At 34.4% G+C, this 25,114-nt stretch overlaps 1 protein-coding gene across 3 annotated transcripts in view; it reads right to left on the bottom strand.

The window, feature by feature from the left end:
- The window catches only part of npr2 (natriuretic peptide receptor 2), a 74,978-nt gene that overhangs the window by 44,342 nt on the left and 5,522 nt on the right, over positions 1-25,114 (bottom strand). For all 3 annotated transcript variants that reach the window (XR_012406375.1, XM_009301825.5, XM_073951480.1), the window contains exons 2-7: positions 16,336-16,523; positions 13,357-13,470; positions 11,772-11,907; positions 7,084-7,178; positions 4,975-5,098; positions 3,418-3,502 (exon numbers count right to left, since the gene is read on the bottom strand). Coding sequence is in view for 2 of the 3 variants with exons in the window: in XM_009301825.5 (XP_009300100.2) it covers positions 3,418-3,502; positions 4,975-5,098; positions 7,084-7,178; positions 11,772-11,907; positions 13,357-13,470; positions 16,336-16,523 (742 nt within the window). In the remaining variant the exon portion in view is untranslated. The remainder of the gene's footprint in view (positions 1-3,417; positions 3,503-4,974; positions 5,099-7,083; positions 7,179-11,771; positions 11,908-13,356; positions 13,471-16,335; positions 16,524-25,114) is intronic.

Here is a 25,114-nt window from a genome sequence, read left to right as displayed (position 1 = left end):
TAGTGACACAGTGGCTGAGTGGATAGAGCTGTTGCCTCACAGCAAGAAGATTGCTGGTTCGAGACTTGGCTGAGCCAGAACTTTGAATGTTCTTTTTATGACAGTGTGGTTGTTCTAGTTTCCTCCAGCTGGTTAATAGAGTATATTAAGTTGTTTATAAGTGTGAGTGAGTCACAGCCCTGGTCAAGTAGTTCTACTCAAAGTGGATCCTGTAAATGTGTGGGATTCATACTAAAACTAGGGACATTTTAATTCAAGAATGTGATTTGTCCCTTAACTGGCACATACTTTCTGTACTAAATGTAACTGAAATGGCCATACTTCAGTGCATTGAATATACTTATAATAGTGCTTTGCTTTACTTTTAAAAACTAAAATAGCAATATAGTAAAAACTGCTAAGTTGATTTAACTAGTACTTGTACTTGAAGTACACTGACCATTCTGTTTGCAAGACAAGTTCATTAAACAGCATTTGAAGTTAATCAAAAATGTTTAAGACAAGAATAGCTGTTGATAAATAATGTAAGGGCAACTTTGATGAAAGGTTTTAATCCACTAAATGTTTCCTACTGTACACTGAAGTGCAGTAAGCCAAAATGTAATTTATTAATAATATACAGTGCTCTGCATATATGAGTACACCGCCACAAATCTCTCATTTTAATTATTATTTTCTAGAGGATTCATTCATTTATTCATATTTTTTTTTCAGCTTAGTTCCTTTACTAATGCAGGGTCATCACAGTGGAATGAACTGCCAACTTATCCAGCACATGTTTTATGCAGCGGATGACCTTCCAGCTGCATCCCATCTCTGGCAAACATCCACACACACTCATTCACACTTATACACTTCAGACAATTAAGCTTGCCCAATTACTCTGTACCACATGATTTTGGACTGTGGAGGAAAACCAGGAGGAAACCCACACAAAGGGGGGAGAACATGCAAACTCCACACAGAAATGCCAACTGACCCAGCCGAGGCTTGAACCAGCAACCTTTTTGTTGTGAGGCGACAGCACTACACTTTACAATAATATATTTGTGGATATATTATTATATAATATTTAGGATAATATATTATTAGATAATATTTTCTAGAAAAGTTAAGTACAATTTTTCGAAAATAGAAAAAAATGTTTAAAAAAATACAAAACTATTTACAATTTTGTTTGAATGTTTTAGTTTGTAATTTTTTGCCTCATTTTTCAAGCCTTTAAATGTATTATTTTTCCATTTCTAAATATGTTCTGTGACTAAATATTATTTTAATAAATATATCTGTTAAGTAAATGTGTTTTGTTCAAACGCACCAATATATATTACCTGTATTTACTGGATAAAAATATCAATTTTCAAAATGGGGTGTACTCAATTATGCTGAGCCCTGTATATTACTCAACATTCATCTTTATCACTTTAATATTGCTTTTGTGAAAGTTTTTCCACTTCAAACACTGGTTCATCAATACAAACTTATCTAAATAGTACAACTTACTTTTTGTGGAACACAAAAAGAGACATAAAACAGAACCACGTTGCTATGTTTGAGAGCAAACAAGTACCAAGAACTGTCTTACTTCAAAAGTGATTAAAAAGCTCCCCTAAATCTCACATTCCGACTCTTGTGAAATCATACAGTTGCCTAATACATAAACAAACAGTAATACAATGTGTTAATCATTTTTACTGCTTGTAAATTAAATGTATAAAAAAAGGAGCAAAAGCATTTCTAAACTCATCTGTCCAGTTCAGTCACATTATTTTTTAATGTGTGATTAAAAAATTTCCTTTAATTTATAAAATATTTGTGGTTAAAGTTTGCCTTAAGTGAATTATCATAGTAAATAATAGAGCAAGTGCACTACATTTAAAGTGATCAGCTATAAGTAATAAGTAACAATATTAATTACACAGTTTATCTGTCCTATTTGGTCAGAATTTCCATGCAAAAAGCATCCTCTTATTATCACAGTGTGACAGTGTTCCTGTTAAATGTTAGCATCTCCCTGGCCGACATTAACTAAAGTTTGAATGTTTTGAACAAATGCAATTTGTATGCATTGTGTATTAAAAATTAGCATCAATGTAGGGTTACATCCATGTTGTTTCTTTTCCAAATAAATCAAGTGGACAAATCATAGCAGCAGTACAAAGTTCCATTGCTCTTGCTTATCCAAAGCAGAATAATGTCGATCAGCTTGTTTTCCTCTCACTCTATTATTTTCATTTTGGCTATGTTTGTGTTTAGTGTGCATTGTAAGTGAGCACTTAAATTCTTACACATGATTTCCATTTTATTTTTTTGTTTTAATTGAGTTAAAAGGAGAGAATGGCTGGTCCAAGAATAAGTCTACCTCTGCTGCAACTGCAGTATTTATTCTAGTAGCCATGAGGAGCTAACATCAATATTTGTCTCAAAGTGTTGACTATACTGGACTTGAGCCCATTATATAACCCATGAGTCAGCTTCTACAATTCCCTTTTCCACAAGATGTCGTTTCAGACTGTTCAGTAGTATCCTCTTGAACTTTAGTATAGAAAAAAAACGTGTGTTTTAAAAAGCCGACATGGTAACACATATATAAATAAAAAAGTTCTTTGACCAGCCTGATATCAGTGAGAAACACACAGCTGATAATTGTGACAAATAAAAACAATCATTCTTCTCAAATAATCATGTTTGCACAGATTTTGAAAATCATTAAACACCATAAGTAATGCACAAGCATTTAATACGCTGATTTCAATTATGTAACAAGGCTTTATCATAAATTGCTTCCTTGTATGTACATTAGACTAATAAATAATTAATAGAAATAACTTTAAAATGATTAAACATGTCTTGTCTGCAGCTTCCTGCACATTTGATTTCAGTGCCTCCATGAATTTACACAGAAATGGCAACTTTTATTAAGCTTTAAAACGCTGAAAAAGATTAAAGAGCTGTCTGCATGGTTTAACATATTTCTCAAATCCAATACATACAATGCCCCTGATTTTCTACAAATATCAGTTCAGAAAATGCACCGTCCGCAAATTCCATTTGGTTCTAGTCATAATTGAAGCAACAGGGTCAAAAGCACAGCCTGAAATTTGTTGAAAATATCAGCTGACCAAGTAAAACAATGAATTATTTAGACCGAGCATCAGCATTTGCCTCTGAAACAGACGTACTTTCCAGTTTTCACTAAACAACTGCTGAGCGGTTGCTCTGGCAACAATCATGTAAATTCCTCTCTGGCACTTATAGAAGCTCTTCCCGAACATCCACTGGAAAAAGAAGCAGATGCAGGTTCCAGCATGTCCTCTTTCTGTGAACCCTTAAACAACACCTCTCCCGTTTATTTCACAGGTTGTCAATGATATGAAAATGAAAGCAATTATTGTAAAACGATAAAAAAGTGCGTACCTGTAGATTAGAAAACTGGAAATTCCGAATATGATGAGGGCCAGACCAGACCCAACAGCCACTATTCCAAGAACAGGAAGATGATCTGGGAATGTGAAATGGAAATTACATTAAACTAGACACAACAACTGATTTGGGGGGGGGGGAATATATAATTATCAGGCCTTTTTGTAGCAATTATTTGCAAACATGACCTGCAAAATAGCAGCCAATTCACTGCCCATAACATATGTGTTGAATGAAGCTTGCACTATGCAATTCCCAATTCTGTAGGTGAGTTTTGAGTGCTAGGTTGTAGAAGGTACAGCAGACTGAAAGATCATGCTTTCCTTGGGATTGTACTGCATCACTCCTATGCTTTAATCCAGTCATCGCAAATGGTCTATAAGTGTGTACTCACACAAGGCTAAAAGAACCATACCCAAGCTCATTTGACCCCCATTTCCCAGTTCATTTGATAAGTGTAAGTGCTTCAAATTGGGCCAGGCACGGTACAGTTAGCCAGCTCTGGCCCAGTTGAAAAAGGTGTGCAAGAGCGCAGTTCAGTTGGTCTTTGGCATAGTACATTTGTAGTGTGAGTGCAAAGCACACCTGAGCTCAAAACTCAAGACCCAATGCCACTGTTAAGGGACTGTGTCATATGGATTTATTAATCACTCTTACTTTTGAATGAACACGAACTGTCAAAGTTTATTAAAGATACAAACCACTGTGCTGCACAAGGACTTTCATTAAAATTTATGAGCGTCAAAAGTGGTGGATCTGTTCAGCAAAATATTTGACTGTGTGTCACTGCATGTATTAAACAACTTAAAAAAAATACAAAACAATAGACCTAAAGCAATGACTATTGTACGGAGCGAGTACCACACGCTTCTCTTCTGTTAAACTTAGCAGTTGCATCATAAGCATGTTTTTCCAAACTTTTTAACCAAAACTCTCTCCTTTTCCATGGCTGTTGCAATTTCTAGCCAAGCATTATTGATCATTAGGTTATCTCTATGATCACAGATCGTAAAGATGTCTGTACAGGTGTACCTGTTTCAGACAAAATCTCTTCAAAGAATTTTTATATTCAGCTCAAATCAAACGCGGCAGCATGCGCACTGTTCGCTCGAGTCACATTCGCCGTGCACACTTAAGCGAACAAGCGGACACGTCGAGTATAAACCAGGCTTGAGAAAGCATTTCAGATTCGCAAAAAAATTACCAAGCACCCTCTAGTGGATTTATCATCTTAAACATGCAACAAAACAAACCCGAAGCAAGGTATTTTGACATTTCGCAAAAAGTCCAGGCTGAGGCATTAATGCATTTCAATGAGTCTGGATTGGTTTTGCAATATAACCTGAAACCTGTTTCATTAGCAGAAGCAAGAGTTGCATTGTTTGCTCTCTTCTGAATGCTGAAAACATCCTAAAATAAAATGGAAATAAAACCTATTTGTTGCTTTTAATTAAAGCAACAAAGTCAAATAATTGGTTCCATCAGCTAAACAATGTGTTTCTTATTTTCTAAGGGGACAGACGTTACATTTTACACTAGAAAGGTATCTACCTTCCTTGCATGGAGAGAATCCACAGGGTGGGTAGTCCAGAGGTGGGCAACCCTTTGGCCATTGAATCTTCTCTGTTGGGGACCACAAGATTTCTTTACTGGTCCCATTGTAGTGACCAACAATCTGTGAAAGAAAAAATCTGTGTCAAAAGCATGTTAGATTTAGAGAATTGGAAAATTATGACAATAACTCACTTTATTATCCATTTATCCACTCGTCAAAGCATCGGGGACTATTTTTATTTTAGTTCATGGTAAAAAACAGCTTATTACTACACCTGAGATGTTTTCCCAAGTATGTGTATTTCCCATGCATGTGTATATGGCAATCTTGTATAAGCAGATGAAAAGAAAGTGTGAATATATTAATAGCATAACTATGGGTAGCTATGGCAACAATGTGCTTTGTTACCTTCAAGACAATCATTCTTTTCTCATCTTTTTTCCCTTTTTTACTTATATTGACAGAGCTCTCTGAATCAAACCAGGCACACATACATTTATGAATGAACACGTCAAATTGAAAAATTAACAAAACCATAGCAAGCTTGTGAACAAATGTTTTAGATTAGAAGAGAAGTACCAGGAAAGGATTTGATTTTGCATCATATTATTCAGTATCCTAAGCCACTCAACCACAGCCACATTTACAGTAATTATGGAGAATGTGGCATGTGGGTTAAATTAGACTGTTGTTCTTCATATGCTTGACATTTTACCCATTATTATTTATTGTCAGCATGTCTGACAAAAAGATTTTTTTTTTTACCAGCTACACTATTCATAATGTTACAGATTTCTGTTGTTTGCTAAGGCAGACTGTCAGATAAAGTCCTATTTGGGAGCATGGACATTTGGATTCCAATGGTAAGCTTCTAAATATATATATATATAGAGAGAGAGAGAGAGAGAAAGAGAGAGAGAGAGAGAGAGAGAGAGAGAGAGAGAGAGAGAGAGAGAGAGAGAGAGAGTGTTTAAGTCAAAAATATTAGCCCCAATCTGGATTTTTTTTTTTTTTTATGTTTTTAAAAATATCCCAAATGATGTTTAACAGTGCAAGGACATTTTCACATAATATTTTTTGTCTTCTGAGTTTTATTTGTTTTATTTCAACAAGAATAAAAGCAGTTTTTAATTTCTTAAACACTATTTTAAATGTCAGAACTATTAGCCCCTTTGAGCAATTTTTTCTTTTTGATAGTCTACAGAACAAACCATCATTATACACTAACTTGCCTAAGTACACTAACCTTTCTATTTAACCCAGTCAAGCCTTTAAATGTCACTTTAAGCTGTATAGAAGTGTCTTAAAAAAACATCTAGTAAAACATTATTTACTGTCATTATGGCAAAAATAAAATAAATCAGCTACTTGAAATAAGTTATTAAAACTGTTATGTTTAGAAATGTGTTGAAAAAATCTTTTACACAGGCCTTATAATTCAGGAGGGCTAATAATTCTGATTTTAACTGTATATATAAATACTGTATATAATACATGCACATACATACATATGCCTTTCTATCCAGAAGCAATGAAACAAAACCATATGTTAAGTATATTTTCCAGATATAGCCAAAATGCATTTTTATTTTTTTTATCATAAGAATATTAATTAAAGATCCTATATATATATATATATATATATATATATATATATATATATATATATATATATATATATATATATATATAATATATATATATATATATATATATATATATATATATATATATATATATATATATATATATATATATATATATATATAAACGTAACATTTTATTGGTAATATGACTTACTAAAAATATAATTTCTTCAACTTTAAAAGGATTTGCATAATATTTGCATTCAGTTTAAACCCTCAGTCCACAGATTTTTAAATAGTTGTATCTCGGCCAAATATTGTTCTATCTGAACACAAACCATACATAAATGGAAACCTTATTTGTTTCCAAAAATTTACCTTCATGACTCTTATGGTTTTGCGGCCCATGGTCACATTTGAACAAAATTAACTATATTTCTCAAAACTGTCATTCTTGTTTATGTATGAATAACAATCCAATTGTTTTGTTTTGATGGCTTGACTGACGGCTCTACTTACTGCGTATTGTCCACTTTTAAGGTTTGTCATTGCCCAAAGGCTAAAGTCCGTGAATCTGGCATTTTTCTGATCTATGCTTACAAGGCCCGTCACCCCTGTGGAGAAACAAAGACCAGTTCAGGGATCAAAATAACATTTCTATCTGAGTGTTGCTCTTAAAGCTATAAAGCAAAAGAGTCATATATTGTCTCTACTTTGCTAGCCAACAATAACATTTAATACATGGGAAAAAAAATTATGAAAGGTAGTGCTTTCAGTTCTTTATATTTCCAAAAGATCACATTTGTTTTACATTTGAACTGTGCCTTTTTTTTTTTTTTTTTATACGCAACATATATAGGATAATGAGATACCCTAGAAATGGTTGTGCATGAAAATTCCAGTAGGTTAGCAGTTTCTGAAATACTCAGACCAGCCTGTCTGGCACCAAGAACCATGGCACGTTCAAAGTCACTTAAATCATGTTTCTTCCCCATTCTGATGCTCAGTTTGAACTGCTGCATTGTCTTGACCATGTCTACATGCCTAAATGCATTGAGTTGCTGCCATGTGATTGGCTGATTAAAAATTTGCATTAACGAGCATTTGGAAAGGTGTACCTAATAAAGTGGCATTTCAATAATTCAAACATTTCAATAATACGGTCCCATTCAAATTAAATTGTGACAAGGGCAGCATTATACTGGAAAAATTTGCAACATGTATTATCGTTGTTGAATATTGGGATAACGTTATTTAATACGATATACAATTTTCAGAGAAAAATGCTGTTTTTATTGTATATTTTTTACAATTATTTATTTATTTAAAGATGTAAAAAAACAGGTAAAATATATTTTCAAATCAAGTTACTCATAATTAAAACAACAACAAAAAACTCTTTCACAGGGTATATGCAGGAATCCTAAACATAATTTCAATACCTTTTTAAGACTTTTTAAAGACCTTCTCAGAATATCATCGCCACTTTAAGTTCTAATCATTATCAAACCTTTAACTTAAACAGTTGTTAATAAAAAGCTGTATTTAAATAAATCAATGGAGCACAATCATGAAACAGAACTCATATAAGCTTGGAGGAAACAAACCATGAAAGAATAATTTATGCGATTGTTTTTAGCCACTGTTTAAACTCGCCTTTCTTCAACCAGGAGTACACAAACTTACATTTTCTCATTTTGGTGTCTGTTTCACTCCATGGTTTTGCTTCATGTGGATAGTGTCACATCACCTTCCCACATTTGTTGCAAAGAAGTAGCTTTGCTGGATGCGCCCTGGCCTGAACCAATCGCGTGGATTGAGCACGCCGTTGTTAATATTAGGATAAAACTATATAAGTGTTTGCTTTTTTGGAGTCAAACATTTAGACAACGCTTGCATAAAATTTAAGACCTAGTAAAAACGCGATTAAGACTCTTTAATACTTTTTAAGACAGTGGTGGGCAAACTCGGTCCTGGAGGGTCTGCACAGGGGTGCGTTTCCCAAACAATAACGTTACTGTTGGCTGAACAATCATAGTACGATGCATCGTTTGGGAAAAGAACTGTGTAGTGAGGAGTGTTTCCCAAAACCTGTAGTTTCTCTGTCGTAGATCCATCGCTTGAACCACGTTAGTTATAACATAAAACGGCCACCATGATGCTCTAAACTAGGTGGAGTAACTACTTATTTAGAGAAAAACCCATAATTATTTGTGCAGATTATATTGTTTTACACGCACATGCATTTAAAATAAAATCCAATATTAGATTTGGTAAAAACATGCACTCGCTTTCCATATTTACTGAAATATATGTAAATGGCACATAGGCCTATGTTTGCTTTACTAATATTATTGAGAAGTTGAACACTACATATTCTATTCTAAAACATATCACTTACAGAAGCTAACACATATTCTAATATCGTATAATCATATAAACAAGTAAATAAATAAGGAGGCTATTTATTATAAAATGAAATTTAATATTCATTATTTATTAGAAATTTAAAAAAATCATACTTTAATAATATTATTATTGATGATGATGATGATGATGATAATTATCATTATTATTATTATCATTATTATTTTTTTTTTTATATATAATTTTTATTTGTTTGAAAAGTCTACTTTTACAATTTGACACGTGTAAACCACTGCAGAAAGTTCTAACCAGCAGGCTCATGTCATATACAGTGCAGGTACATAATAAATAACCTACTATAAATTAAAAGAATTAACATATGCTTTTTGTTTTCACAAGCTTTGGAGACGTAACATAAATTCCGCTTGTAAATAATAGGTCACCTATAGCTTTCGCCATGAGGCTGTGATTAAAATGACATCCATGTTTTCAAAGTGCACTGCGAAGGAAGCACAACTGTAAACATGAAGATCGCTAAAACTGAACTGTAAAAATATTTTAAAAGCAAATTACACCTAAAAGAGATGACCTAATTTTCTCAAATTGATTTATCAACTTTTAATAGTTTTAAAGACCCCGCAGACACCCTGTGTCAGGGTGCAAACATTTATTCTTTAAAACACTTTGACCGAGTGAAAATCTCAGCATATATTCTGTCTATTTATTTTCAGCTCTGGGTTTACTCCAACCAGTAGCAGGACAGCAACTATTGGGCAGGTGAGAATAAAGATAGTAATAATAACCCCCATCTGATTGGTCAAATTTAGATAAACAATCAATTCATTGTCTGCAATGTGTATATTGCCTTTTCTATAATTGCGATAATGATAATTCTTTGATTCCCAGCTAGCAAAATTCATGTGGCTCAAATCCGGCCCACACCAGACACTTACATCTGGCTAACATATCACATGAAATGACTGCACTTGGGCAATCTGCTCCTGTTTGCCAGATCTGGGCCTCAGTTAAACCATAGCAATATCACATATCAGCCAGAATTTAACCAAATTAACCAGAACTGACCTTATTCTGGGCCACAGTTTGCTTTTATTCTTGCCCAGATCTGGCTTACACCTTACACTTGCTGGGTGTGGCAAAGTACAAAACTCCCAGCATGCATTGCAGTATGAATATATTATATAGCTTTATGAGGCTAAAGTTATTATTATTTGCTGTTGATTTAGCTGTTTATGTTAACGTTTTTGAATTTGTTACTTTTAGTATCTTGTTTGTGATGTTTGTGAGTTTTGTTCATTTTGTTAATTGCCACCGTTGTTGAGGTTCATATGTTGATTATTGATGTCTCTGTGAGCAGAAATTGAACCATGAAACTGTTTTAGCTTATAAACCTTCATAATTCTGTGGCATGTGCAAGCATGTTATTATGTTACTTCTAATAATAGATTAAACATTGATTAACACCAGTTGATTATATTATTTCATCAAAGGTTGTGCCTCACTTAATTGTATTGTTTTTTTTGTTTTGTTTTTTTCTCTTTCTTTTTTTTTTTTTTGGCTTGTTTGCTGTAATGAATAAAATTTCTTAAGCAAAGTTCTTAAAAGTTACAGCAGCCCAAAAGAAAATGTATCTTAAGAGTTTTAAGGCTATAAAGCAAACACTTTCTCCATGGTGGGAGACTTTAGTCTATGTGGTCCACATAAAAGATAACATTTAACACATTTAAGATAACTGGTTCACATTTTCCATATCTTCTCTGGGTCACTATAAGCTAACGGCTGCATTAGCCAGAGTTTACTGTGCCGAATATTTGCCAAACTGGCCCACATTTGTTTTAAAAAAACTGGACCACATTTGCCATATTTTCTCTGGGCCACATTAGGCTAACAGCCGCAATAGCGAGAGCTTACTGAGCCAAATATTTGCCAAAAGTGGCCCACATGTGTCTTAAAATAACTGGGCAACATTTGCACTTACACGGGTGAGCCACTTTAGGTTTAGACCCAGATTACCCTTAAATGACAATGCCACAATTTTGCCAACTGTGGCCCACATTTGTCCTCCATCATTTGGGCCAAATTAATCATTTTCCACATGGGCCACATTAAGCTCACATTTAGACTACATTTTGCCATAAGTGCCAAATTGTTGCCTTAAATGGCCTATAACTGCCTAAAGTGGCCCACATTCGTATGCTATCTGGGTTTATTGTGCAGTACTAATCCGGAGCACATTTTATTTAACACAGTTCATTTACACATATTTCGTCACACCATGGTAACATATTATTTCTCTTCTTCATTGTAATAACATCAAATGCAGGGTTCTTCCTAATTTGTCTTGTTTTTAGTATGTTTTAATATTTTAACTGGAAAAAAGTAAAAAAATAAAAAATAAAAAATAAAAAAAGACAGATTAAGAAAATGCTTTTTTTGCAGGGCATTCAGAATTTGGTCTGTTGTTTGGCACAATGTGTGAAGCATGCTCCAGGGAGCGGGCTCAGCAGATGGGTTGTGTATTAGAAACAGATTTTCCATCCACAAGCTAGTTGGGACATGCTTTAAATCAAGGACTCTGACCTCGACATTCCCCGCAAGAGAGGCTGCTAGTTTACCAACATCGACCTCAGAAGAGCTCTTACAAGCTCTCAGCTCACTTTTAAAAGAATCTGAGAGGAAACAGTCCAGCTGCCATTAAAAGCCAGTGTCATGGCATCCTCAATCTGTAAAGGGTTTAAATGTTGTGACCATCCTTTGGTGTGAACATGTTTTTTTTTTCAACTTATAAATTTGCTTTTATTAACCAAGAACACTCAACTCACCCCAGAGCCTGCGGTTTTGCATTCTCGCAGTTATGTTGATTCCATCGTTCTGAGACACGCCGTCTGCTAACGCTTCACTGAGGGCTTTTGCATATAGCACAAAACCATCATGGAAACAGCCAGCAATAAAATCCATCTGAGGAATAGCAGAACAGAGATTTCTTACAGGGGAACATCAAGAAATCGAAAACTGCACATCAATCTGCACACCCATGCAGGGAGTAGGGTAAAGCATGCCAGCAGTCCTCTAGGGATGAAGAAATGAGGTGATGTCAAACCAAAATGGCTGCCTATTGATGAAAACTGTAATTTAATTAATTATTAATTTGCCAGACCTAATTTAAAGATTTTCTTATCAACTAAATTCATGACAAAGAAATATGCTTGTCTAAATCTAGTGCCACTGCTTGCTCTATATTTAATATAAGGGTTTATTATACAACACACACAGCATGGTGGTGGCACATCATGCTGTGGGGATGTTTTTCAGTGGCAGGAACTGGAAGACTAGTCAGAATAGAGGGAAAGATGAATGCAGCAATGTAAAAAGACATCCTAAATAAAAACCTGCTTCAGAGTACTCTTGATCTCAACTGGGGCAACAATTCATCTTCCAGCAGGACAATGATCCAAAGCACACCGCCAAAATATCAATCAAATCAAGTGGCTTCACAACAACTCTGTGAATGTCCTTGAGTGGCCCAGCCAGGGCCCAAACCTAAATCTTATTGAACATCTCTGGGGAGATCAAAAAATAACTGTACACTGTCGCTTCCCATCCAAACGGATAGAGCTTGAGAGGTACTGCAAAGAGGAATGGGCAAAATTTCTAAAGACAGGTGTGCCAAGCTTGAGGCTGTAATTGATGCCAAAGGTGCATCAACAAATATTGAGCAAAGGCTGTAAATACTTATCTACATGTGATTTTTCAGGTTTTTTTTATTTTTAATAAATTTGCAACAATTTCAAAAAAAACAAAATTCACATTTTCATTATGGGGTATTGTGTAAAGTATTTTGAGGAAATAAATCAATTTAATCTATTTTGGAATAAGGCTGTAACATAAAAAAAAATGTTGAAAAAGTGAAGCGCTATTAATACTTTCCGGATGCACTGTAAATAGTGTTTAAATAGATTTTGGAGCAACTGTACACATACATAATGTATAATGAACAACAGGTTGGAAAGTAATATATTTAGTCTAAGCATACTTTTCATTTATACATTTGTCTTAATTGCAATCACTTTAGTAGGTACTCAAAGGAATGTGTGTGGATCTAGCATTTCAGGGAGTTGTTTCCTACTTTTGTCAAAGTTTACAACTGATTCAGGAAAGTAGGACTGACACGAGGAAGCCAAACTTATGATTCAAGCGCTTTTAAGTGTCATATCTAATTTTGTGGTAAAGGAAACACAGTTTAGCTCCTGAAAGCCTATAGAGCTGAACAGAATGTTCAATATTTTCAAGACAGTAATAAAAAGCCAAAAGAACTACGCTAGTTTGTACAAATGTTCTGATTAAATCTGATGTGACAGATGGCTATGCATAAATGCCAAAATCTGCTCTTGTTTATGAGCAACTCACCATCGAGGGTTCCAATTGTACATTAAAGTCTTGTATTGCTCTTTTGTGGAGTTCTTTGCGGAAAGCGGTATACTCAGGGCTGTCTGGCTCCTGGTATGTTACAACGAACACAGACTAGAGAGATGGAGAGAGAACACAACACAATCTTCTTAAACCAAATCACTAAAATGTTGCAAAACTATTTAAGATACTCAGATATAGTCATTCTATTTACATATATTTGCTTACAAAAAGAGATGGTTAAATATAATACAAATTGTGTCATTATATACTTACCTTAACACTGTTTTAATCCCATTTGATTAAATGACTTGTATATTTAGCAAATTTCACACTTAGGGCTCTATTTTCACGGCCCATGCGCAGAGCGCAAAACGCAGGGCGCAAATGCTTTCAGGGCGTGTCAGAACGCATTTTTGCTACTTTAAGGACGGGAACATCCGCTTTGCGCCGTGGCGCATGGTCTAAAAGGGTTGAGTTTATTTTCTTAATGAGTTATAGGTGTGTTTTGAGAATAAACCAATCACAGTCTTATCTCCCATTACCTTTAAGAGCCAGCTGCGTTTGCTATTAACATGACGTAAAGTAAGTTCACTTTCGCTTTTGCTCTCGTGGATAGAGAAACCTTACCGCACAGACATCAATTAGCTTATAAATAATTAATTTCGTTTGTTAAGCGCAAAGATTTGTTTCAAAACTATTTCTAAATTCAGTTCTAATTTCCAGCAAACGAATAAATGAACAATAATAACAAGTGTGGTCAAAATACTGAGTTATTTCCAAATACACCTGCCATGCCCCATTTGGTCTAAAACCTGACAGGTGGGCAAATCTAAGCGTGTTTTTAATAAAACAAATATAAATATGGATATAATAAATAATACTGCTAATAATAATAACATTATACAAAAGCAAATTGAATGAACTGAAAAAGTCTCTCGAGATGAAGAAAGTAAGGCAGTGGTTTTTAAATTCATGTAGGCTAGAAATTAATGTTTTGTAATATTTTAATCATTTATATTTATATCCTATATATATATATATATATATATATATATATATATATATATATATATATATATGTGTGTGTGTGTGTGTGTGTGTGTGTGTGTGTGTGTGTGTGTGTGTGTATATATATATATATATATATATATATATATATATATATATATATATATATATATATATATATATATATATCCTTATTATATATATCCTTAATATATTATATTTTTTATATGTAAAGATAATTGCGTATTGCTCTGCATCTTGTTTGTAGTGTGTAAGCCAGGCGCACTTTGCGCCAGACAATAGACCGACTTTGTTCTGGTCTAAAGAGCAGACTATTTACAGTTTCTCAAAATAGCAACGCGCCAAAGCACGCCTGCTTTTTTAGACCAGAACGCCTATGGGCGCACATATGAGCGCAAATGCATTTGCTATTTAAACAGTACGGCGCAACACCTCAAAAAGACTATTGCGCTGCGCCTTGCGCCACATTGCGCCGGGTGTATGTTAGCAGTTAGGTCAAACATATATAAGTCAAACAGATATTTCATGGCACCTTATTTTTTTTTAAGTCCTATCCTGCTGATGAATTTGCCCTCTCCTGTGGTTTGTATTGTAATGGGCAGCACAAATGTCTTTATACGTCAGGCTGTTGATGTTGCTATCCACTCTGCAGATCTCTCAAATGCCCCCTTACTTAATATATTCTCCCACACCATGATTTTTTCTTTGCCAAACTTGGCTGATTTCTGAGAGAATCTAGGATAGGTTCCTGTAGGTCTTCTCCAGTATTTGTTATGATTGAGATGATTGTGATGACAGTTCAACAGACGATTCATCAGGGGAAGTTAACTTCTGCCACTTTTTCAAATGATTAACTAGAAATTAAGTTATTATTTGTTGCTCTTACAATCGACAACAAGACTGTTGTCAGGTAAGTGTACAAACAAACAAATATTTATAATGTTTTTCACAATATACATGATTAAACTTAATTAACTAATATTCAAATGTATGTCATTGTTGGTTTTATACGTAATTTATTTCATTCTCTTATAACAAAGAACAAAAAATGTACATTTGAATCATTATGCACAACTTTAACCAATTAAAGAACCAATAAAACATCTGTATTGTATCCAGAAAACACGTTATAACTTGCTGATCACTTTAAGATCTTGTGTAATACCTATTAAACTGCCAAAAGGAACAACTCCAAATCAAGTTTAAAGGCTCTCTCTAAATGGTCCCTGAGCCATTTGACTCAATTATCTGTCAATAAAGAAATTTTAAAGACTGAATTTAACAGCTTGATAAGACAGGATATATTTAATGGCACAAAGAGACTTTGACGAAAACTTTAAAGACGGTAGAAGAAAAGCAAAATGACAAAAAGTATTTTGACAGTTAAATCAAATTAAAAATACCAAACAACATTTATTTTTATTTTTTGTAAATTAATATTACTTTTTGCAAGTATTATAATTTATTATTTTAATAACAGTAAAAGTAATTATAATGTGCTAAAATAATATTAATTTAAGATTGCTTTTATTTATTTAAAAAATCGTAACCGAGTTTTATATGTGCACCGAGTCTTTATATATTAAATGTTTCCTGTTGCTGCATTAATCAGCCTTTTAAGAATTACTTTAAAAGCAGACACACACACACACACACACACACACACTCATTTAAGTAAGTGGAAGCTTAATGGATTATTCACAATCAAAGCATCGAGGAAGACTTTTTAGCTAAGTGAATATTAGCCAAATTAACAAAACCTGTCAAAACAAGAAGTACATTAACATCAAGAAAATTGAAATCATATGAATGCTTAAATTACAATGGATGTTAGAAAACAAGTCAAAGAATTTAGCAACTGCTGAACATAAAAGAAAAACAGAACCTACATCAGTTCTAATGTAATGGATGAAGCTCATTTGTTATTATGTAAATTTATAAGGATACCTGAAATAGCTTGATGGGGTCATTCCACTGGATATCTGAACCCTGCCAGGGCATTGGAACATCACCACTTAAACTCTCTGCAAACACGTCAAGGTAAAAGATGGCGTAGTCCTCTGGGCTCTTCACTTCATCCTCAAAGAGCTTCATTATTTGGAAGAACGTCGGTAGAGGGCCGCATATATACACAACTATGGTGGAATAAAAAAGATACAAAAACTTTAGACACAAGCTAACTTTTTACAATTTCTAATGAAAAATACAAATCAGCACCTTAGAATTATAGGGTTCTCTCTGACATTTTTGTCAAAATGTAGTTATTGATATATTCTTATTAAATACCAACTCATTTACATTATGGCAAGTTGTTTATATTTTAAGACTTAATATTTAAACAAAAAATGTTACACACGTAGTGTTTGCTATATGGAATGCAAAAACTTGGAAGCTCAATATCTCAAAATCATTCAGAACGCAGATAGAACCTTTTGATTCCAAGGTGACAAATTGTCGTTCTTATGATACTGTGATGAACTCTGATGAACAGGTGTTTAACCTGTTAACTGTCATGTCCATTTTTGAGTGAAAGCCTGCAAAGATAATACATTTAAAATTGAAATTAATTTAATTCTAGAACATTTGAAATAAAAGTCATAAAACTAAATGCGTAAATTCGAAACCCTGAAAAAAAAATGTGTTGTTTTGTGATGATGATGATGATGATGATGAGGACGATTACTAAAGATTATTTAGTTAGCACTTTACATATTCATTTTCAATCATATTCTCAATACTTGGAGTAAATAAATTCTCAGTTGGCGGAAACACTTTATTTTGATGGTCCATGAGTATCAATAGACTGTGTGCTTAATATCTGCTGACACTGCTTATTCAACAGACATTTAACTGACTAGAAACATTGCAAGTACATGACAATTTACACTAATCCTAACCCCAACCCTAGCCCTAACCTAACAGTCCACTTATAATCTAATGAGAATTAGATGGCATGTAAATGCAATGTAACTTAAATTCAACAAATGGATCATCAAAAAGTGTGTGACTGTTAAACTGTAACATTAAATCCTGGATGTTTGAGGCATGTATGTGTGGGGAAGAAAAATCTTTTCAGATTAATCTGTATTTGTTGTACTTTGTGTTTAACTTGGCAAAAAGTAATAAACAATGCAACAAATAATAATAAAAACACAAACTCTTATTTTACAATGATTAAAAAACATTAGGAAACAAAATACCTCAACCTGTTTACAATTTTCAATTTTGCACTGCAAAACCCCATGAATGTGAGGTTCAGGGCAGCATGATAAGAAAAAAACTGCAGAATATTGCAATATGCATATAGTTTCCACTGATGATTGAATAGCTCTATTCAGGAAAATAAATATATTTCATTATATATATATATATATATATATATATATTATATATATATATATATATATATATATATATATATATATATATATATATATATATATATATTATTAATGGTAATAGTAAAAGCAATAATGACTCAATATATACAGGATATATACTATATATGTACGGTTGAAGTAAGAATTAGCCCCACTTAGAATTTTTTTTCGTTTATTAAGTATTTCCCAATTGATGTATAACTTAGCAAGAAAATTTTCACAGCATGTCTGAAAATATTTATTCTCCTAGAGTATTCATTTTCTTGTCGGCCTTGTCCCTTTATTAATCCGGGGTCGCCACAGCGGACTTAACCGCCAACTGCAAGTTTTTACGCAGCGGATGCCCTTCCAGCTGCAACCCATCTCTGGGAAACATCCACACACACACTCATACACTACAGATATTTTTAGCCTACCCAATTCACCTGTACCGCATGTCTTTGGACTGTGTGGGAAACTGGAGCACCCGGAGGAAACCCACGCGAAGACAGGGAGAACATGCAAACTCCACACAGAAACGCCAACTGAGCCGAGGTTCGAACCAGCGACCTTCTTGCTGTGAGGCGACAGCACTACCTACTGCGCCATGCCTCGCCCTCTCCTAGAGTAAGTCTTGTTTATTTCGACAAGAAAAAAAAGCAGTTTTAATAATGAAAAAAAAAAAGAATATCTTTAGGTCAAATTTATTAGCCCTTTAAGCTATATATCTTTCGATAGTGTACAGAGCAAACAGTCATTATACAACAACTTGCCTTATAACCCTAACCTGCCTAGTTAACCTAGTTAAGCTTTATATATATATATATATATATATATATATATATATATATATATATATATATATATATATATATATATATATATATATATATATATATATATATATATTGGAACCACCAGGACTCATTGGATGTTTGGAGAAAACCAGGCACCGCACATCACCAGGCTAATATCATCACTACAATTAAGCATGGTGGTGGCACATCATGTTGTGGGGATGTTTTTCAGCGCCAGGAACTGGAAGACTAGTCAGAATAGAGGGAAAGATGAATGCAGCAATGTAATAAGACATCCTAAATAAAAACCTGCTTCAGAGTACTCTTGATCTCAACTGGGGCAACTATTCATCTTCCAGCAGGACAATGACCCAAAACGCACTGCCAAAATATCAATCAAGTGGCTTCACAACAACTCTGTGAATGTCCTTAAGTGGCCCAGCCAGAGCCCAAAACTAAATCCTATTGAACATCTCTGGGGAGATCAAAAAATGACTGTACACTGTCGCTTCCCATCCAAACTGATAGAGCTTGAGAGGTACTGCAAAGATGAATGGGCAAAATTCCTAAAGACATGTGTGCCAAGCTTGTGGCATCATATTCAAAAAGACTTGAGGCTGTAATTGATGCCAAAGGTGCATCAACAAATATTGAGCAAAGGCTGTAAATACTTATGTACTTATGTGTTTTTTTTTTTTTCCATTTATTCATTTTCTTTTTGGCTTAGTCCCTTTATTAATCTGGGGTCACCACAGCAGAATAAACCACCGTAAAAAACTTTTGAGCTACTTTTTCATACCTTCTTGAGGCTGATCTCTTAGAACTTGTTTTTTTTTTATGAGAGGAACTCTGCAATTAACAACACACTGTATAACATTCACTTACCTTTTAAAACACATAACACATCAAAAAAATATTTTAGGATGATGTTATCTTCTAAAAACTTCCTGACCGCAGAGCTCTACGTGCCATATTAACAGATTATTGAAAGTTTTAAGCAATGTGTTTGATACTATTTGTCTTAAGTAAAATCACTGTGCATTGTGACTATAATCAGCTATTCTTTTACTTTGATACATCAAAAATAATGAACACATTCTCTCATTGACTGCCTGGTTCATGTGGTGACTTTCGTTTTAATTCAGCAATTAATTTTTTTAAAGCCAATTAATTAAACGAAGAAGTAACTCAAATATTATTACTTAATTTTTAAGTAATGTGTTACATTACTCATAACTCATTAATACTCATAATTCGATAACCCCAACACTTGTCATAACTATATCCCTGACTCACTGCAGATCCTGCAATGTGACTATTGCAGATGCACACATCATGATATCGATGCCGAAACAATATCTTGTGCTGCCCTAAAAAAATATCGCCATAAAAGAAAAATACGATAAAAACACACTGAAAGCAGAACTGAGAAAGATTTTTGGGTTGCTGCACAGGATTGAGGTGTACTGTTTCTTTCTGCATGGCACAGCATTGGTGTGCACATGAAATCTTCTGCATATGTGTGTATGTTTTCCTTGGCATCTACGCTTTTGGCCATTATTTCCATTAGCCGTGTCTTCGAGCGTAGCTTTTGCCAGCTCAGGGACCAGACTCTAAGTTAGCAGACATTTCCGTGTTAGACCAAAGCCTGCCCCGTCTGCCTCTCAGCCCCCAAATCCTCAGCTCTTCCAGCCTAGCACAGACAAACTCATGCCAAGTAGTCCTGCAGTCTCCTGGACATGCTCCAAGACAAATGTGCAAAAAAGACAGGGAAAATGTTCAGCGGTGTTTTTATTTATAAGGATCTGCATGAGCCTGGCTGATACACAAAGCCCATGAAAACTGCTTGGGAATATTTTCTATGACGAGGCTCTCAATTGTGCTTGTGCTGTTTTGCAATTTGTTGCATGTTTGCGCCAAGTCATTTTGTTAGTCATTTGCTTTGTGAACCGCACAAAACATGCTCAGCTGTGGGTTGTTTATTCGTAAGTGTCACGACTGGTGAATGATACTCATGCTTTTGTCTCTTTGAAAGTAATTGATATCAATTGAAGAAAATAAAGATGTTTTATTGATTCCCTCTTTCTTCTCAGACAGCCTCATCTGCCGTGAGTCACTTTTTCAAAAGGGCTATGTAGTTTCGTAACTGCTGTCTTTTCAGGAACAAAACATGCTGCTCTATTGTTTGTGCTTTGGTTGTTTATAAAGCATGTGGTGCTATAGGTTTTTTAAAAGTTTGAGAGAAACTTTTTTCGCATCACACCTTACTTTAATGTACTTTCAATCATCTGAGAGGCAAAAATATGTCAAGTTGAAAGTCATTTTTTACATCTAACTTGTTTAGACATGTTTTGAAAAAACACATTTAAATTCATTCATTTTACTTGTAATCATCCCTGTATTCATCAGGGGTCAGAGTGGAATGAACTTTTCCATCATTTGTTGTATGCAGCGAATGCCCTTCCAGCCACAACCCAGTACTGGGAAACACCCATACACACTCATTCACACGCATACACCACGGACAATTTAGTTTATTCAATTCACCTATAACGCATGTCTTTGGGCTGTGGGGGAAACCGGAGCACTGAAGGTAACCCACGCGAACATGGGGAGAACATGCAAACTCTACACAGAAATACCAACTGGCCCAGCCGGGACTCAAACCAGCAACCTTCTTGCTCTGAGGCGACAGTGCTAACCACTGCATTTAAACTATGTTTCAAATACAGAATACTTAATAATTTAGGTTTTAACAATTAAATAAATTAGCCAGCGGCCAGCTGAGAAATTAAAATGGTCGTGCCCAACTGAGTCTGGTTCCCTCAAGGTTTTTTTTCTTCACTCCCATCAGGTGAAGTTTTTTTCCCTCTCCGCTGTCGCCACTGCCTCGCATGGTTCAGGATTGGTAGAACTACGCATCGATGAATTTGCTCTTCAGTGTTTGAACTCTCAGTAATGATTAAATCCCAATGAACTGAGCTAAACTGAACTGAACTGAACTTAAACACTAAAACCTGAACCACACTGTTCCAGTTACTATGACCATTTATGTGAAGCTGCTTTGACACAATCTACATTGTAAAAGCGCTATACAAATAAAGCTGAATTCAATTGAATTGAATAAATTAATGGTTGGATTAAATGTTGGCATATGCTTCCTCATTTGGGCTGAAGAAACTATTGATCAACCAAACTGTGTGGCTTGTTACCTTCAGGTTAGGGATTTTTGTATTTTTGAGCCAGTAGCAACTACTTAGCAACCACCCCAAACAGCCTATAGCAACAACACTAATAAACCAACAACACCAACATCCTATTAGTCAAATATAACCACAACATAATAAAAAACACACACAGAATACATAAGCACAAATACTGGCATACAATATTGTAAGCTTTTCAGAAACAAGAACTGTCACTCTTTCCTTTATCAGTTAGTAAGAAAGCCTGATTCCAAAAGGTGGTCAAAAATATAAACAAACTACTAAACATGAGTATTTATATATTCAAAATTATATATCAACAAATCGAAATTTAAACAGAATATGTAATTCATTTATTAACTATTCCTTTTTATTCATGCCTTTCCAGCTGCAACCCAGTACTGGGAAACATTCATACACACACTACGGTCAATTTAGTTTCTCCAATTCACCTATAGCGCATGTCTTTGGATTGTGGGAGCACCCAGAGGAAACCCACACCAATGCGGGAAGAACATGCAAACTCCACACAGAAAATGCCAACTGGCCAAGCCAGGACTTGAACCAGCGACCTTCTTGCTGAGGCGACAGTGCTAACCATTGAGTCACCGTGTTGCCTTAATTAGAATTTAAAATTACTGAAACATTTAATTTTGTATATGGCTTCCACATACACTATATATACACAAACTGTTTAAGATGTAAATAATATTGAGTATTAGTGTGATCATTTAATGTTTTACATAATGCACAATTTCACATGTTAATCCCGTTGATGAGCTCATGATCTTAAATTGTACATTTTGTTGTGAAAAGCTTTGTGATGTCAATGGCAAAAAGCACACACTGTATTTATCCAGAGGCATCAGAATGTCTCTCTCTCTCTCTGCTTCCTGATTGAATTGTTGCTATGACCCCGAGGTCAGATTAATTTGTGTCTTTTGTTATTGTTGTTTGGACTTGTTCAGTTTGTGAACTTGCATTCCATGCATTGATGAGATAATAATCAGCCTTGAGGCTGTGAATTGTCACCACAACTTCCTTTTTTTAGTTTTTTTTTTTTTTTTTTTGGTTTTTATATTGGTTAGACACACAGTAATGAGAAAAAATATGATCAAACTGTGTTTAGAAAATGTTGCATGCTGGATTGAAAATGTCATTGTCCACATTAGCACCACTCATTTTGGCACATCATATGCACTAACACTTTTCATTTTCCTCTGAATATGGGAAAAAGTGACTCAGTGAACTCCCGACAGAGGCTTTTTTCTCCTTATGCGCTGCTCATATTGTTTATATGAAGGTAATCGTACATAACATGTACAGCTATTTGTGTGTATGTTTACAGTATACACTTGAAGTTTACATTATGAAAGCCAACCACTCTGAAGATGTTACATACAGAAGTTTGTGCCTGCATTATAACAAAACACTGCAATTCCAATATGTGACCTCACAACCATTGAAATGAAGATTTATGAGATGAAAACCAATAAGCTCTGCATCGATATATACTTTGTTATGATATGGCATATGGCGTGTATAAACTATTTGACAATCGGGAATTTGAGGGTTCAAAAAATCTAAATACTGGGAAAATCATCTTCATTCATTCATTCCTTCATTCATTTATTTTATTTTCGGCTTAGTCCCTTTATTAATTTAGGGTCGCCACAGCAAAATGAACCGCCAACTTATCCAGCAAATGTTTTACGCAGCGGGTGCCTTTCCAGCCACAACCCAGTACTGGGAAACACCAATACACACTTGTTCACACTGATACACTACAGACAATTTAGCCTACCCAATTCATTTGCTCTTGACATTTGTGAGGACATACGTACATCTCTAGAGTGCATGCATTGCACAAATTGTTTTTACCCTTTTAAAAGTAATCATGTAAAACCAAAAACTTACAAGTATAAAACAAAAAACAATTAATGAATCATATTCCATGCTGCACATTTCAATTTACTTGATTTTACTGCAACAGGAGGTATATATGTAGAGAAATTTAGAAAGGTGTGGGATGCAATTTAACTATTTCATCCCAATTATTGTTTTTTATAATCACGGAGCATGGAGGCCAAAATCAAAACTGAATTTCGATTAATTGCACAGCCTTGGTTTATAGCATTATAATGTACTCATAGCAATGTAGGTTACTAAGGGTTGACAAAGCATTATTTTATTTTGAAGTTGAATCAATTATTGGTAGGGACATTTCAGTAATTGGTGGATACTGGTGGGGACACAACCCCTCCATCCACGCCGATTCTACACCCTTAGCATGATATTTACTTATAGTAAATTGATAGTTCACCAAGTGCACGCAAAAGAAGATATTTTAAAGGAAGTGATCCACTGTATCCACTGACTTCCACGGTATTTATTTTGACTATGAATGTCATTGGTTACAGGTTTACCTTTTACAGATATCGTCTTTTGTGTTCAATAGAAGAAAGAAACTCATAAAGATATGGACCACAAAATAGTCCCTTTAAAGGTACTGTACCACAAAATTAAAATAAAATGTTTTAGATGTTACTATCAGGATGTTAGTTTTGAGGATATCTCTAAGCTAATGTGGTACAAAACAGTGACAAAATTCACAATTTCAAAATTATAAAACTGATATGAACAAACAAGGCCTGCAGTTTGGCACTCAGCCTAAAGAGACCATCGTTTCTTTTTTCCATGTCACCTCATATTTCAATTTCTCATCAAATCTTGACCAATCAAATGTTCTTTGGTATCTGACATGTCCCACCCCCTCAAGACGCTTCTCGTTTGCTTTTTATTTGATGCGCTTGTGCAACATAATAAAGCAAAACACTATTGGCTGTTGTTTTAAAAAGGGAGAAGTTCCCAGCCTGTTTTCAGCTGATATTACTTCAAGGTCGAGTAAAAAAATAAACAGTTTAAAGTACTTCACATATTAATATTCTAATGATTTTGCAATAAAAAATGTTGATAATTTTTACTCATACAATGCATTTTTAACCGTTTACAAAAATATACCCTTGCAAATTATGAATAGTTTTGTTGTCCAGGGTCACATGTAGTAATAGTGTTTGTTTCTTGTCAACAAGCTGTATGCTGTTTGAAAATGCAGTGTAACATGCAGGGGCGGACTGGCCATCTGCCAGTTCTGGCAAATGCCAGAAGGGCCGGACCATTTTTTTAAATGTGGGCCAGTATGCTATTTTTTAAATGACTTTTTTTATATGTATTGTTTTTATATGTTTTTCTCTTGCAAGATGTGAATATGATGATGATAGTAATAACAATAATAATAATAAATGTTAAGCGTTGGCCCAATCGGCAATGGTTGACTGGTTTTGAGATGGGCAGACCCAATCAG

This window comes from Danio rerio, chromosome 5 (assembly GCF_049306965.1).
Source record: "Danio rerio strain Tuebingen ecotype United States chromosome 5, GRCz12tu, whole genome shotgun sequence".
In the NCBI taxonomy this organism is placed as follows: Eukaryota; Metazoa; Chordata; class Actinopteri; order Cypriniformes; family Danionidae; genus Danio; species Danio rerio.
Note: the sequence above shows the minus strand (reverse complement) of the source record. Positions and strands in the feature narration are given on the sequence as shown.